At 41.6% G+C, this 14,114-nt stretch overlaps 1 protein-coding gene across 3 annotated transcripts in view; it reads left to right on the forward strand.

The window, feature by feature from the left end:
• Window positions 1–8,984: 8,984 nt before the first annotated feature.
• Window positions 8,985–14,114, forward strand: part of TOP2B (DNA topoisomerase II beta) — a 57,936-nt gene continuing 52,806 nt past the window's right edge. For all 3 annotated transcript variants that reach the window (XM_055320908.1, XM_055320909.1, XM_055320910.1), the window contains exon 1: window positions 8,985–9,131. In XM_055320908.1, coding sequence (XP_055176883.1) covers window positions 9,072–9,131 — 60 coding nt within the window. In that variant the 5' untranslated portion in view covers window positions 8,985–9,071. The remainder of the gene's footprint in view (window positions 9,132–14,114) is intronic.

Genomic DNA, 14,114 nt, shown 5'->3' on the forward strand with positions numbered 1-14,114 from the left:
AAAAAAAAGAAAAAGATCTGGAAGGATGCACATCAGCTTCTTACCAGTGACATTTATGGGGAAAAGACATGTTAAGAACTGTTTGCATTTCTTAATCAACACATTTTCAATGGATTTTACAACCAGAAGGTATTACATTTATAATTTTGATAACTTTTAAAAATAAATTCCAAACTCATGCAGTTCTCATGAGGACTAATGTAAGTAGATAATGCAAGTGAAATGTCAGCCAAATGCTAATATATAGTAAGTGCCAAAAAAATAGTTACAGTTATTGTTTGTTACTAGAAAAAGTCTATATTTTTTTTTCTTGAAAATTGAAGGAGTTAGTTTAGGAAGTGAAGGTGTGCAGGTAAATACAGTAGTTAAGAGATTTCATTTATGATTTTGCAGAACTTCGGATGTAGCGGCATTCATTCGTTTTTTAAAAATTATGTAAGTTTCATCTTGTGCTTATTAAAATAACTCTTCAATCTCATGTCATTTTGTGCACATAGAAAAGGGAATACACTCATGAAATACATAAGGGTATCCCTATTATTTCACATTCAGAGTACAAATCTAATTACTGATGACCTCAGAGGCATCGAATCGGTCTTTCCATACACTTATCCTTTCTTGTCAAGTGTTCGTGATACAATGTTTTTTAAAGTAAACTTTTGAATCAAAGCATAATATTCATATAGAAAAGTGTACAGCTGGATGAATTTTCAAAATGAACAGAATCATGTATTCACCACCTAGTTCAAAGAATAAAAATTACTGGTACCCAGAATCCTCCTCCCACGGGTAACCACATCCTGACTTCTAACATCATAGATTAGTTTTGCTGTTTCTAAACTTTATAGAAAGGGAATCACACAGTACATAGTCTTTTCTGTTTAACTTCTTTACCTTATACTGGAGAAATTTCTATGTGTTAAGTGTAGCAGATCACTCATTTTCATTGCTAAACAGTAGTTCATTCTATGCATATACAACATAACCATTCTATCACTGATGGATATTTGGATTTTCTAGTTTGAGGGTACAATGAATTTTGTTGCACTGTGCATTCTTATATATATCTTTGGTGTATATATATAAGTATGCATTTCTTTTTTAAAATTTCTTTTTATTTAAAAAAAAGATTTTATTTCCTTATTTGTTTGAGAAAGAAAGTGAGAGAGGACAAACAAGGGGGAGCTACAGAGGGGGTGGCAGAGAGAGAGAGAAGTAGGCTCTCCTTTGAGCAGGGAGCTCAATGTGGGGCTGGGGCTTGATCCCAGGACCCTGGAATCATGACCCCAGTCAAAGGCAGACACTTAACCAACTGAGCTGACCAGATGCACAATAAGTATGCGTTTCTACCTGCACTTACCTAGGAGTGGCCTTTTTGGCTCATATTCTATATGAGTTTTTAGCTTTAGCAACTGCTACTAAACAGTTTTCTAGAGTGGTTTTTCACTAAGCTACGTGCTACCAGCAGTATATGAGTGTTTCTCTTGTTCCACATCCTCACTAACAGTATTTTAATTTTAGCTATTCTGGTGGATATAACTCATTTTTAAATTTTAAGTAACTTGCTAGAGCCTATTGCTCCCTTAAAAAAAAGTATACATTTTTGAATGTATGTTATTTGTTTTGGTGGAAAGCTATTCACCAAACTGTTAATAGTAAAGATCTTGGTGGTGGAATTATGGGTCATTTTGTTTCTTTGCTTTATATTTATTTCTACCTTTTAAATTTGTAAAATAAATGTGTTGTGATAACAGAAATAACATAAAAAGTGGCAATATTTCCCAGTGTTTTTATTAAGCCATAAATTCCAAGGATGCTAATAGATATTCCTGAAAGTAGTTTCAAGGTTAAGTATGACTTGTTCACCACAAGATTGCTCAGATTTTAAAATGCTAACATGTTTTCTGAATCCTGTATGCATGGGTATTGTATAATATAGAGTGCCTGGTTTCTGGGACTTTAATTTCCAAAATATCCCTTTTTACCTCAGGGAGACAAACATTATTTGAAAAAGGTCCAGAAATGTAATGTGTAAAAGTAGATTAAAATAAAGCAAATAATCCTTATAATAGAAGTAGTGTCCACAAACAAGTCTTCCCCATGTGACTGAATACTTTAAGAATTTTTATGCTGCTGTCAGTGAATCGGAAATTATCCAAAATATCAATCTAAGAGTCTAATCCCATGGTACTTTTCTGTTTTTCCTCCTATATTGGAAAGTTAGCTATTTTGAGGGATATGACAATCATTATACTGGGTTTAGATAAGAAGGTTTATTTATTTATTCATTTATTTGAAGATTTTTATTTATTTATTCATGAGAGACACAGAGAGAGAGGCAGAGACACAGGCAGAGGGAGAAGCAGGCTCCATACAAGGAGCCCGATGTAGTACTCGAACCCGAGAATCTGGGATTACACCCTGAGCCAAAGGCAGACGCTCAACCACCGAGCCACCTAGGCATCCCCTAGATGAGAAGGTTTAAAATCCTATAGCTGTCACAGAACCCACAGCATGTGGGGCCTCAGGTTTCCTTTGATGACCCTTTGTGGATTTTTTTTAAAAATTTTATTTATTTATTCATGAGAGACACAGAGAAAGAGGCAGAAACACAGGCAGAGGAAGAAGCAGGTTCCATGCAAGGAGCCCTATGTGGGACTCGATCCCAGGAATCTAGGATCACATCCTGAGTCAAAGGCAGATGTTCAATCGCTGAACCGCCCAGGCATCCCAGTGATCCTCTGGACTCCAAAAAACAACTTATTTTGTAAGAAAGTAAGACCAAGCAGTTTCAGGCTGGTTTCAAAGAGAACTTCTAGTTGGGCATGCAAATCATAGATACTTGTCACCATAGTCCAAAAATAAAATTTGACAACCAAAGAGTTTTACCAAGGGCCAGAATTATTCTCCAGTATTGCCAAGTTTCTAACACACTGCCAGATATGCTATATTGCCAAGTGTGTTAGCCAACTTGGCAGTGTTACAAAAGGGTGTGGTTCAGAGTAAGAGACCTGGGTTTGAGTTTCAGTTCCACCACTTATTTCGTTCTGTGACTTTCTATGACATTTAATTTCCTTGACTATGAAATAAGAATGATAATATCTCTTTTAGGTTATTGGAATTTAGTTAAGCTGGTATTTGTGAAAGCAACTGCCCCGTACCAAAGACAGCAGGGTTCTCAATAAATGGGGTTTCCTTCTTTGATGAAATGAAGTCTAAGCATTGGCAAGGCTACAACTGATCTACCTCCATAGCCAAAATGTCTTTATTTCTCTACTCAGTTTCCACAATTGGATGCTTTTGTGATCACTCTGACTTCCCCCACCCCCAATTCTTTCTGCTGGTACCATAACCTCTTCTTTCTCTCCTCACACCTCTTGTTTTTCATTCTCCAAAAGGAACAATGCTTCAACCAGTTCTTGATAATGTTAACTTAAAATTTAAGGTACTTTACTCTCTCTGGTATTCAACCAAGAACACTTGAAAAAACAAAAGACTTAAGGATCCTGACCAAGTTTTAGGACCATCCTTTATGGTGATATTTTGCTTCAGGGAATTTCTTGATATGCCTCAAATTCATTCTTTGAGTAGTTATTGAACACCTACCTACTACAAGCGAGATACTTTCTAGGCTTAGCTAACACTGTATAGTAGACCCTTGACTGAATAGACTGGTCTTGTTCTTTCAGTTTTCTCAAAGAATATTTAAACCAGAAATCTATCTCTTAATGAATCAGCATTCTTGAACCTTCTAGATCTTTCCACGTTCAGACAGCACTCTCAAAGCAAAAAAGAAAATTAATAGATATCAGGGACATAAGATATCTGGGCTGATCTGTGCTTAAGTATTTTGGAAATAGGGAAAAATGGCATTTTGTTGTTAATTGGTACACTAAAGATCTTTTCAAAGTTCTGAATTTACTTATCACCTTAGGTAACTTGCAGGTACTTCTTTTGTTCTGTTTCAGATACTCCTTTAACTTGTAGGCTTTGTATCTTAGATTCTTCTGGTGTAGCTATTCCTTATACTTCCTGGGTTCCCCTCACCTATGACTAATAAGTTTTTAATTATACTACAGAATGAAAACAACTTGGCAACTCTAGCTTTAGAGTTCCCAGCTCTTCTGAAATGGAAACAGTTCAGTTAGGAAAGCCACTTTTATCTTCTTTCTTTTGATCTGAGTCTTATAAGTCTACTGAGTAACTGAATCAGATGCCTCTGGGCAACCATACTTTAAATGCAACTTTGCAATACACATGCTAGGATCCTATAATATTCTTTTGGTGAAGATTATGTAAATGATGGCATCTAATGTCCTCCAAAGCAGGGTTTTCTTAGAACAAAATGCTTCTTTGAAAGTCACAATTTTTTTCCAAATCCCTCTTAAAGCCTTTTTAACTAAGGCGCATGCTAATTATATTCTCCATATTATATAATTCAGTAGAGTACTTAAGAGCCCTGAATTATTGCTGACCTATATTATGTACAATAACTGAAAATGTCCCTTCTGTCTGTGTAAGTAATTAGAGACCTCACCAGAGGATCAGCAGATGCTGACAGGATTGGCCAAAACCAATCAAACTCCTCCAAACCAAAAAACGTCAAACAAAACAAACATTCTATATTTATTATAGATTAGAAATTGGAGACCTTTAGCCTTTATCTGTCTTCTCAGTGGTGATAATACACAGGAATGTGGTGATTGTCGATATCTTCATCCATTCATAAACATTTATTACTTTTGGTTCTTAAGTACCTTTAACTTTTTTTTTAGGTTTATTTTAGAGGTGGGGCAGGGGGATGTGCAGAGAGAGAGAATCTCAAGCAGACTCCCCACTTAGCGCAGAGTCCAACACAAGGGCTCCATCTCACAACCCTGAGATCATTACCTGAGTGGAAACCAGGAGTCTGACACTTAACTGACTGAGCCACCCAGGCATCCCTTAAGTACCTTTTTAAAAGTAAAAATATAAAATATTTGGAGCAATCACATACTTTTGAAAATCAGTTCATAATCTATTATATTTATTATAGAAATGCTGAAATCCCAAAAGCTACATTGATGGTAGCTTTCTTCTTTACCTTAAGTTCACTTCTAAAGCAATACAATCATGCTAAATTACATTTACAACATTTAGTACCTGGACAATATGACCTGGACAACCATTTATTGGGTTTATTGTAGGCCACAAATGAATTTTTCTTGTTCTCTGCCTAGCTGCTTTGTATATATAAAGGATCCATAAAAACAAATATAATGTGGGGTTTCTGAGTGGCTCAGTTGGTTAAGAATCTGCCTTAGGCTCAGGTCATGATCCCAGGGATGGAGCCCCACATCTGACTCCCCGCTCCGTGGGGAGCCTGCCTCTCCCCCTCTGTCTGTGGGGTCCCTCTGCCTCCTGCTCCCTATCTCTATCTAGTGCTCTCTCTCTCTCTCTCAAATAAAATCTTTAAAAAGAAGAAAACTAATACAATGAGATGGAGAGGTCAAACTGCAGACATTAAATCTTGAATTCAAACATGAACTTATTTAAATGTTTAGCAGCTTAAAGATTCATCCTTCAACCCCTCAAACTGAATCTCAGTGTTGGAGCGATACATGATTAAAGTGGAAACTCTTGAAACTGTGCCAGGTATCTAGAAGTATAGTTTTGAATTACAATCATCTTAGATTATTTATTATTGATTAAATTACCTGCTGTGTATAATGTACAATGATAGGTGTGACTCATCAGGTAAACTGTTTCTTAAACAGCAAACGAATAAATATAAAATTGCTTTTGATCTACAAGATTAGTTGAAAACTATATAATACAAAGTGTGAACTCAAAGCAGAGACCACATCTTCATTGCATTTTTATATTCTCAGGTCCTAAGTACCTAACACACAGTAGACATTTAATAAATCTCTATTTTTTTTATTCTATAATAGGGAAATGTAAAATCTAAAATTAAAAATTCTTAAGTACTTAGGATAAGCTCTCATGGAAGCTACTCAAAAAGTTTGGTTAAAGGCCTTTATTTTTGATTTCTACAATTTTTTTTTATTTTGGCTGGTATTTGCTATGGGGTAAAAAATTAAGTCTTTAAATGTAACATGCATATATTGCATAAAGTAGAATTCCAAACAAGACAAACCTGATATAGAAGCTTCTCAATGTGGCAGTTATTGCCATAATTACTCTGTACATAAATGCAAAGTATTTGACAAAGCCCCAGAAGAGAAAGCTGTGCTCAAGTTGGGCATAATCAATTTTATTGTAGAGACATATTAAGTCTGTTGCACTCAGTTAAACAAAACAGTTCTTCAGGAGCTGAGATACTTTTGATCTAGATACTTTCTCCCATTCTTCATGAATATCTGCTTTAAGTTGTTGATTTGCATGAGTACGCAATTATTTTATTTGTGATTCTTTTAGGTAAGTCAGTATTTTCATAAGAATAAAATGTCACATTTACCACAGTGTCTTCACCCTTAGAAGGCAAAAGGCTCAGTGCTTTACCTATGAGGCAAGTGAAAAGATAAACATGAATTTCCATGAATTAATCTGAGTTTTGAATATATTGTTTTGTTCATTCAAAATCTGAGGCTGAAGAGCTTTGAAAACTAAAGTTCAAAAAAGGAGACGGTTATACATTTTATAGCTTGGCTTCTACTTAATGCATATATCTTTATAAAAAAAAACCTCACAACCTTTAAAATTATTTGCCCATTTCAAACTTATAAAATATATGTTTACTTTGAAGTGTAAAGTCACAGTTAGCAAAAGAGCAAAAATCCTCATTTTAACAAGGCACAGACAGGCTCAGAGAAGTCCAATAACAAGGCGCACGAATACTTAGTTGGTCAGGTTCAGAGCCCAGATTAGCCCTGGTCTGTCTGATTTACAAGCTTGCACCTCAAGTTCAAGGTAAAGAAAGGCTTCACTGTTCTAAACCCAAGTCCCAAAGATGCCAGAATTACATGGCCACTAGAGAGCTAATTAAGAAAAACTGTTTAAATTATTTCCATGTTTCAGAGTTCCCCACCTCTCTGGACTCAGCAGGCAGTTAAAATATGTGACCTGAGACATTTTTGTTTTCCCTTGAGAGGAAATGCACAGTGGGAAGAGAAGTCCACAAAAACACCTTTTCCACAAAGCAGCAATAGGGCTTTTATCTTTTTTTTTTTTTTTTTAAGCTCTCTTGTTATAGCTCTTTGGTGGCAATTCATGCCCTCAAGTGCTCGTTTTAGTGATGGTTACTCCCTTTTAGACTGTCTCACCAGCCGCATTATAAATGACTTTGAAATCAGGGGCCCTGTTTTTATTTTGGCCCCATCGCGGAGCCTGGCACGGAGTGGCAGAGTGTGCATCCAATCAATACTTGTTGAGTGGAATTCCACGGAAAAGCAGGGCGAGGTGAAGCCTTCTTCCATCTGCCAAAAGACTTTGGTGCGGCTCTATGGGTAATTCTCATTCTTAGAAAGCTTTAATGCGAATGAAATGATTCCTTCGTGGGCATTTAGAAATTCCACTGAAAGCAGTTTTAAAAAAAAAAAAAAATTTAAGCAAGCCCTCGTAGAGGTAGCTGGACACCGGAGAATGAAAAGTGACAGTGGCAAATCCGCATTGTTCCGAGAGAAGAGAGAAAGGTCAACAAAGAGCAGAAACGGAACCCTGCACCCACCCCGCATTCCTTCCCGGGAACGTTCCCTGTGCATCCCTCATCCTTCGGGGGCTTTAAATGCAGTTCCCTTTTAACCGCCCTGACCCCATCTGAGGGGGAGGGGACGCCAGGGGGGGGAAAGAGACGGAGGAGGGGCAGGTCTGAGCGGAGGATCCTTTCGACAGCAGCGTCCCCTTGGGGCCGCGGGGAGGCCGGGGTCGCAGGGCCCTCCTTGCACCAGTGATCTACAACGTCTTGCCTGCGGTTTACAACCGCTCTTTAAAAATACTCTCCCTTTGGGACTGCCCTCGGCTTCTTCCTGCCACCCCTCCTTCTCTGCCTCCCCCCGCCCAGCCGCGGCCCCGGGCCAAGAAATGCCTCGGCTTCGCCGGCCCGGCTTAGAGGAAACAGCACGCCCGGAGGATTACCGCCGACCCGAGGCCAACGCGACCCTCTCCTCGGGCCGCCCTCAAGTGACCCCTGACAGCAGCCCCTGCTCTCCCCTCAAATGCAAAACCCACAGACACACACACACACACACACACACACAAACAAAAAAAACCCCAAGTCTTCCCTTCGGTTGCTACCCGCAATGACGTTTCCCCCGCGGGTCCCGCCCCTCCGGGGGCTTGGAATTTTGGGATTGGCCGAGGGGTTGCGGCGCGAGGGCCCCGATTGGGCGCCGGGGCGCTGACTGACAGCGGGGCGGCCGCCGCGCCCTCCCTCCCTGGTGTGCGAATGTGTGTGCGCCGTGTGATGCCGGACGAGAGGGAGGCGACCGCGGCGGCGGCGGCTCTGTTTATTGTCCCTGTCGGTGTGTGGATGTGAGGAAGTCGGGGGTGCGGCGCGGCCGACGGGGGCGGCCTTGCAGGCGGCGGCGCCGGGGGCGGCAGCAGCGGCGGCGGCGGCGGCGGCGGCGGCGGCTCCGGCAACCCCGGCGGCGGCCGGGCCTCGCGGAGTGTGAGGGAAGGACGAGGCGCCTTTGCGTCCCCGCCACGTCTGGACGCCCCGGGGCTCTCGGCGGCGCTCGGCGAGCGCACCCCCGGCTCGGCCCGGCCTGCTGCGGCGCCCGCGGGCGGGCGAGGAGGAAGCGCCGCCGCTCAGCCGCCGCTCAGCCGCCGCCGGCCTCCCCCTTCCTTCTCCTCCACGTCTTCCCGGCGGCAGCCTAGGCCCGGGCGACGCGGCCGCCGCGCCTCGAGTTTGAGGGCGCCGGGCGGCGCGGCCTCCTCGGCGGGCTCGGCCGGGCGTGCGTCCCGGGTCTCGGCGATGGGGCGCGGGGGGCGGCGCCGCTAGGAGCACGGCGAGCGGAGCGGTCGGCGCGGAGCAGAGGGCCCGGCGGCCGGCAGGGAGGCGGGAGCGGCGGCGGCGGCGGCGGCGGCGGCCGCGGCCTCGGCCTCGGGGCCTGTGAGCGGAGGCACCCGCCATGGCCAAGGCGGGCGGCGGCGGCGCGGGAGCCGGCGGCAACGGGGCACTGACCTGGGTGGTGAGTGGCGGACGGCGGGGGGCGGGGGGCCCGGCCGAGGCATTGTTCCCGGCCCGCGGGGGTGGGGGTGGGGGTGGGGGAGCGAGTCCGCGGGCCCGACCGGGGGGGGGCGGGGGGGGGCAGGGAAACGAGTGGGAAATCGGCGTCCGGAACGGGCGCCCCGTCGGGGCTTCTGCCCGCAGAACGCCCCGCTCCCCGCCCCTTTTCTTTCTTTACCCTCTGTGGGGGCTCCGGCTGCGGGAGCGTGACGTGCCCTGGAAACTTGGGGGGACAAACCCTGAACCTGACGCGAAGCCCTCGCTTCAGCTTTGGTTTTTTTTTTTTTTTTTTTTTTTTGTTTTTTGTTTTCCCTGCTCTCTCTCAGACTCTTCCGGGGCAGTCGGGCGTGAGGCGGTGGGTATTGGCCGTAACGCCCGTGTGGCTCTGTGGGTCAGCACTTTTATCTACATGTGGCTTAAGAGAATCCCGGAGAAAAGGGTGTGTGTGTGGGTGTGTGTTGTAAATGCAAATGCACCCAGTTCTGCCGCTCTAACCTCTCAGAGAATGGATTTGGTGTGTGTGTGGGGCGGGGGGGGGGGTCAGTCCAAGGCAATTTAACACTTGGGTTCAGAGTCTCGTTCAATGGAAAGCGCGTTCGGCACGGCCGTTTCGCAGCAGTTGGCACACTGCAGGTCGTCCATCTGTCAGGGTGGGATTATTAAAGGAAGCGTTCACCTGCGTCAGCATCCCAGGTGAGGCGCGGTGGGGGCCGGGTGGAGAGGGCCCGAGAGGTGACTGAAATGCTTAGTCCTGGAGTTAAAGGACCTCGGCGCCCCGTCCCTGCTGCGAAGTAGTAGAGGAGGGAAGACCCAGAGAGATCCGATTCCCACGGCCGATCGATAATTCACCAGCATTTTACTTGCTCAGCATAGAGTTCAGAGCAGGGTCATTTCCTACACACACACACACACACACACACACACACAAAGCCCAGCTCAGCCGACGTACTTGGTTTCCAGGAGAGACATATTAAAACGCGTTACATTTAACAAGTACTTTCGATGGATCCTTTTTCAGAACACTCAAGGAAACTTTCGTATTGGCGTTTTTATTACTAATTCTTCCTTTTCTCTTTGCTTGGGCGAGGTTTAGGGGAGTTGAGTAGCAGTTCTGCTGAATTAACAACACTTCCTTGAGAAAAAGCATGTTATAGCGGGAAAACATTTTAACCATTTATGTTTGAGTGTCAAGTCGCTTTGCAAAATAACTTGCCAAGCTCTTCATGTTGAATTATCCGAATTTTGTTTGTTACTCCACTAATGGGGTATGAACAGACTAGAGCCAGCCAGGATAGATAAAATGCCACATTATAAACTGGTGGTCCATGTGGACCATTCTGGAAGGGGGGGGGGATTGCATAAGTGAAATATAATCATTTTTTTAAAATGGGTGGCCCTCCCCCCCCCACCCCCCGTTACTAAAATCAAGCAACTTCTGAAAATTAAGTTAGCCAGATAAGTTCTCGTTCACTGTTTGGAGGTGTGAAAGGCCCGATTTGAGTTTCTGAGGACCTCTGATTCTGTGATGGTAAACATTTTGCTTCAGGATTGAATTGGTTGGCATTTGATAGCAATATTTTAATTTACTGTTATTTAACTTTGTACGTAAATGACTGCTTTTTCTTTTCAAGCTCAGTAGGAAACCACTTACGTAAAAAATTTCCTGAAACTTAGACGGTCTCATTCAGCATCAGATTCATTTGATAATAAAATTGACTTATTTAGTAAAGATTTTTTCATTATAAGACAAATATGGGAAATACAGTAAAACAAAGTAAAAATCACTTATATTTACAGATTATATCTGCGTGTTGAATTAAAAGTTTATTAAATGTAATCACTCCATAAGTCTGCTTTAAGATTTGATACTTTAAATTTGTCAAGGTATATGAGCATCTTTATGTCCATAATTTACATCATTGATCATAGACTAATTTTATGAGAGGCAATATAGTGAAGTGGTTATGAGCATGGACTTCGACGTCAGATTGATGTAGATTCTGATCCTTTCTCCAACACATATTACAAAAGATCTAACCTTTCAAAGCCTATTTTCTCATCTGTAAAATAAGGTTGCATTGAGAATTAAATGAGATAACACATGTAGCCAGTGCTGGACTTAGTAAATATTTTTTGTTGGTGGTGAAGTTCAAGAAATGTACACTCAGAATAATGAAGTTGCTCTTACATGAAGTGCTTTTAAATCAGGGTGAAAGCAAATTATTTCTTTGAAAGAATTCAGGGATTTGTTTCAGTGGTCATCTATTTCTGCAGAGGGGTAACTTTGCCTGCTTTGTTGAATGAAACTGGTGTTATGTTGCCACCTGCTTGTGGGTAACAGGAAGAAATAAAAATGGAATTAGTCCCTGATATAGTGTTCTTTTGGGAGGGGGGTGGGTAATGCCATGTGTTGCTTAGTATTAACTTCTGTTGGGATGCTTGCCAGCATGTAGTATTAACATCGTCACTGCATGAAAGTTTACATTTTAATACCTAAACCCACAAAGCAAAGTGGTTTAAGATTGACATTAACTTCTCCTTTTAATGTTTCTGTTTTATTTGCAGGGTCTTAAGCAGATTTTTTAAAATTAAAAAAGAAGTGAAAAACATAAATATAGCAAACTATTTTGAGTTAACATTGACAACAGCTATGAAGGCTTCCTGAACCAAGCAGTTTCTTGAATTAACTTTTAGTTTGTAAAGCTTTGATTAGTAGACCCTGTAGTCTTATTTCATTAAGCCATTTATAATTTTTAGGTGATTGGTAACACTTCTGTGGAAATATTAGAAGATAGTTAATTACTATGTGAATATTGGTCTTTTTTCTTGAATACTCTAATTTGGTAGATTAAACTATATTATAATTAAAAACCGTAAGCATATAAAAAAGTGGTGGCTAGAATGATATAAGGAGCCTTTTCTCCATTTATCAAGTCTCACCATTTACCAACTCAAGATCACCCACCTTGCCCCTTCTCTTTATTTTTTATTTATCTATTTTTTAAAGATTTCATTTATTTATTCGAGAGAGAGAGAGAGAGAGAGAGAGAGAGAGAGAGAGGCAGAGACAGAGACACAGGCAGAGGGAGAAGCAGGCCCCATGCAGGGAGCCCAATGCCGGACTCGATCCCGGGACTCCAGGATCACACCCTGGGCCAAAGGCAGGTCCTAAACCGCTGAGCCACTTAGGGATCCCCTATATTTCTAATTCAAACCATCATTGTACATTTAGATATTTAAAGATTTGTATTAAGAACCTTGCTTTAGTGGCTTATTGTTGCAAGTCTGAACTCCTCAACCAGACTTTCAAGCCAGTTCTCTTATGTCTCAGTTGAAATTTATTTTGTATAGTCATCATAGTTAAATTTATCTCTTCACTGTCCCCTGAACATCGTGGTTTTTGTCATGTTGCTATACATGCTTACCTTCCATCAGGAATGCCTCTTTCTCTTCTCTTTATAAGTGTAAATGTTAATTACTCTTCAAAGCTAGCTCAGAGTCTCACCAAACTTTTATCCTCCAGTTTTCACTCATTTTTTTCTGTTACCCCTATGGATCAGAAAACATAAATTTCTTCTTATGTAACTTTCATCCATGATAATTTAGTCTTAACAAATTAGATTATAAACTAAAGCTAGAGACCATGTATTATACCTATTTGTATCTTTTATACAGTTTAGCAAAGAGCTGGATTCATAATCCAACCTCAGTTATTTTAACAAATTGGACAGTTGACATGCTAACTTCCTGAAAAGCCCTTCATCATTATTATTTTTTTAAAGGTTTATTTATTCATTTGAGAGAGAGAGAGAGAGGCATAGGGGCAAAGGGAGAGAGAATCCTCAGGCGGACTCCCTATTCAGCTCATAGCCCGTTGCAGGCTTATCAAGGGCTGGATCCTAGGACCAAAGAACCCCAAAAAGTCATTATTAAGACAAGTGGTCAGGTAGCAGTGTTCTTTAGGCAACGTTCTCAAGTAACATAATAGCAGTACTTAGAAACTAATTATATTTGGTGCTAACTTTTCTGAATGGGAGTGTTTACTTGTAGTTTTAGATGTTAAATTTCTTAGGTGTCAGTAGTTGCATTTTACTAAGTACTTTAAAAAAATAAGCCTCTTTTCATAGTTTTTAAAAATAGAACGTCCTTTAGACCTCCTTTTTGAGATCAGAATTATTTTCATTTGCAGAAAAGGAAACGGGTTTAGAGATTAGGTAACAAACTGTTAATTACCTGGCTAAAGCAGAGGTGGGATTGAAACCAGATTTATCTTCTTAACCATGACTTATATGGCTCCCCACTTTAAAAAACATTGAAAACCAAAAAAACCTTGGGATGCCTGGGTATCTCAGTAATTTAAGTGACTGACTCTTGGTTTTGGCTCAGGTGATAATCTCTGGGTCATAAGATCCAACCCTCTGCAGGGTTCTACCCTTAGTGTGGAGTCTGGTGGAGATTCTTTCTGCCTTTCTGTCTCCTACCTTTCTGTCTCCTACGCACCACCCACTCCCCAACCCCCGCCTCCATTTGCACCTGTGTTTGCTCTCTGTCTCTCAAATAAATAAATCTTAAAAAAAAAAAAAATACCACTCATCTTTTATACCCTGATGTGACAAGATTAAAAAAGCCTTCTGGGATATACTTGTATATTTTTGTACTAACCTTTCTTTTTACAGAGAAAGCTAGGAAATACATTTCCTTTTCAGGATGTATGTATCTGTGTAACAATGCTTTTTTTAAGATAACGAGCTATAAAATCAGATCCTGTGGATTCCTAATTCACCTTCTTTAAGTACTAACTTTGTTAGCTTTGGGGAACCACTTCTTCAGAGTTCTATTTCCTCATTGTAGGAAGGGAATCATGGCAACAGTGCCTACTTCATGGAGCTCTTATGAGGATTGATTGAGATTGTCCATATAATTCCCATGATGCTGCAACATAATA

Source organism: Nyctereutes procyonoides, unplaced genomic scaffold (assembly GCF_905146905.1).
Source record: "Nyctereutes procyonoides isolate TBG_1078 unplaced genomic scaffold, NYPRO_anot_genome, whole genome shotgun sequence".
NCBI lineage: Eukaryota > Metazoa > Chordata > Mammalia > Carnivora > Canidae > Nyctereutes > Nyctereutes procyonoides.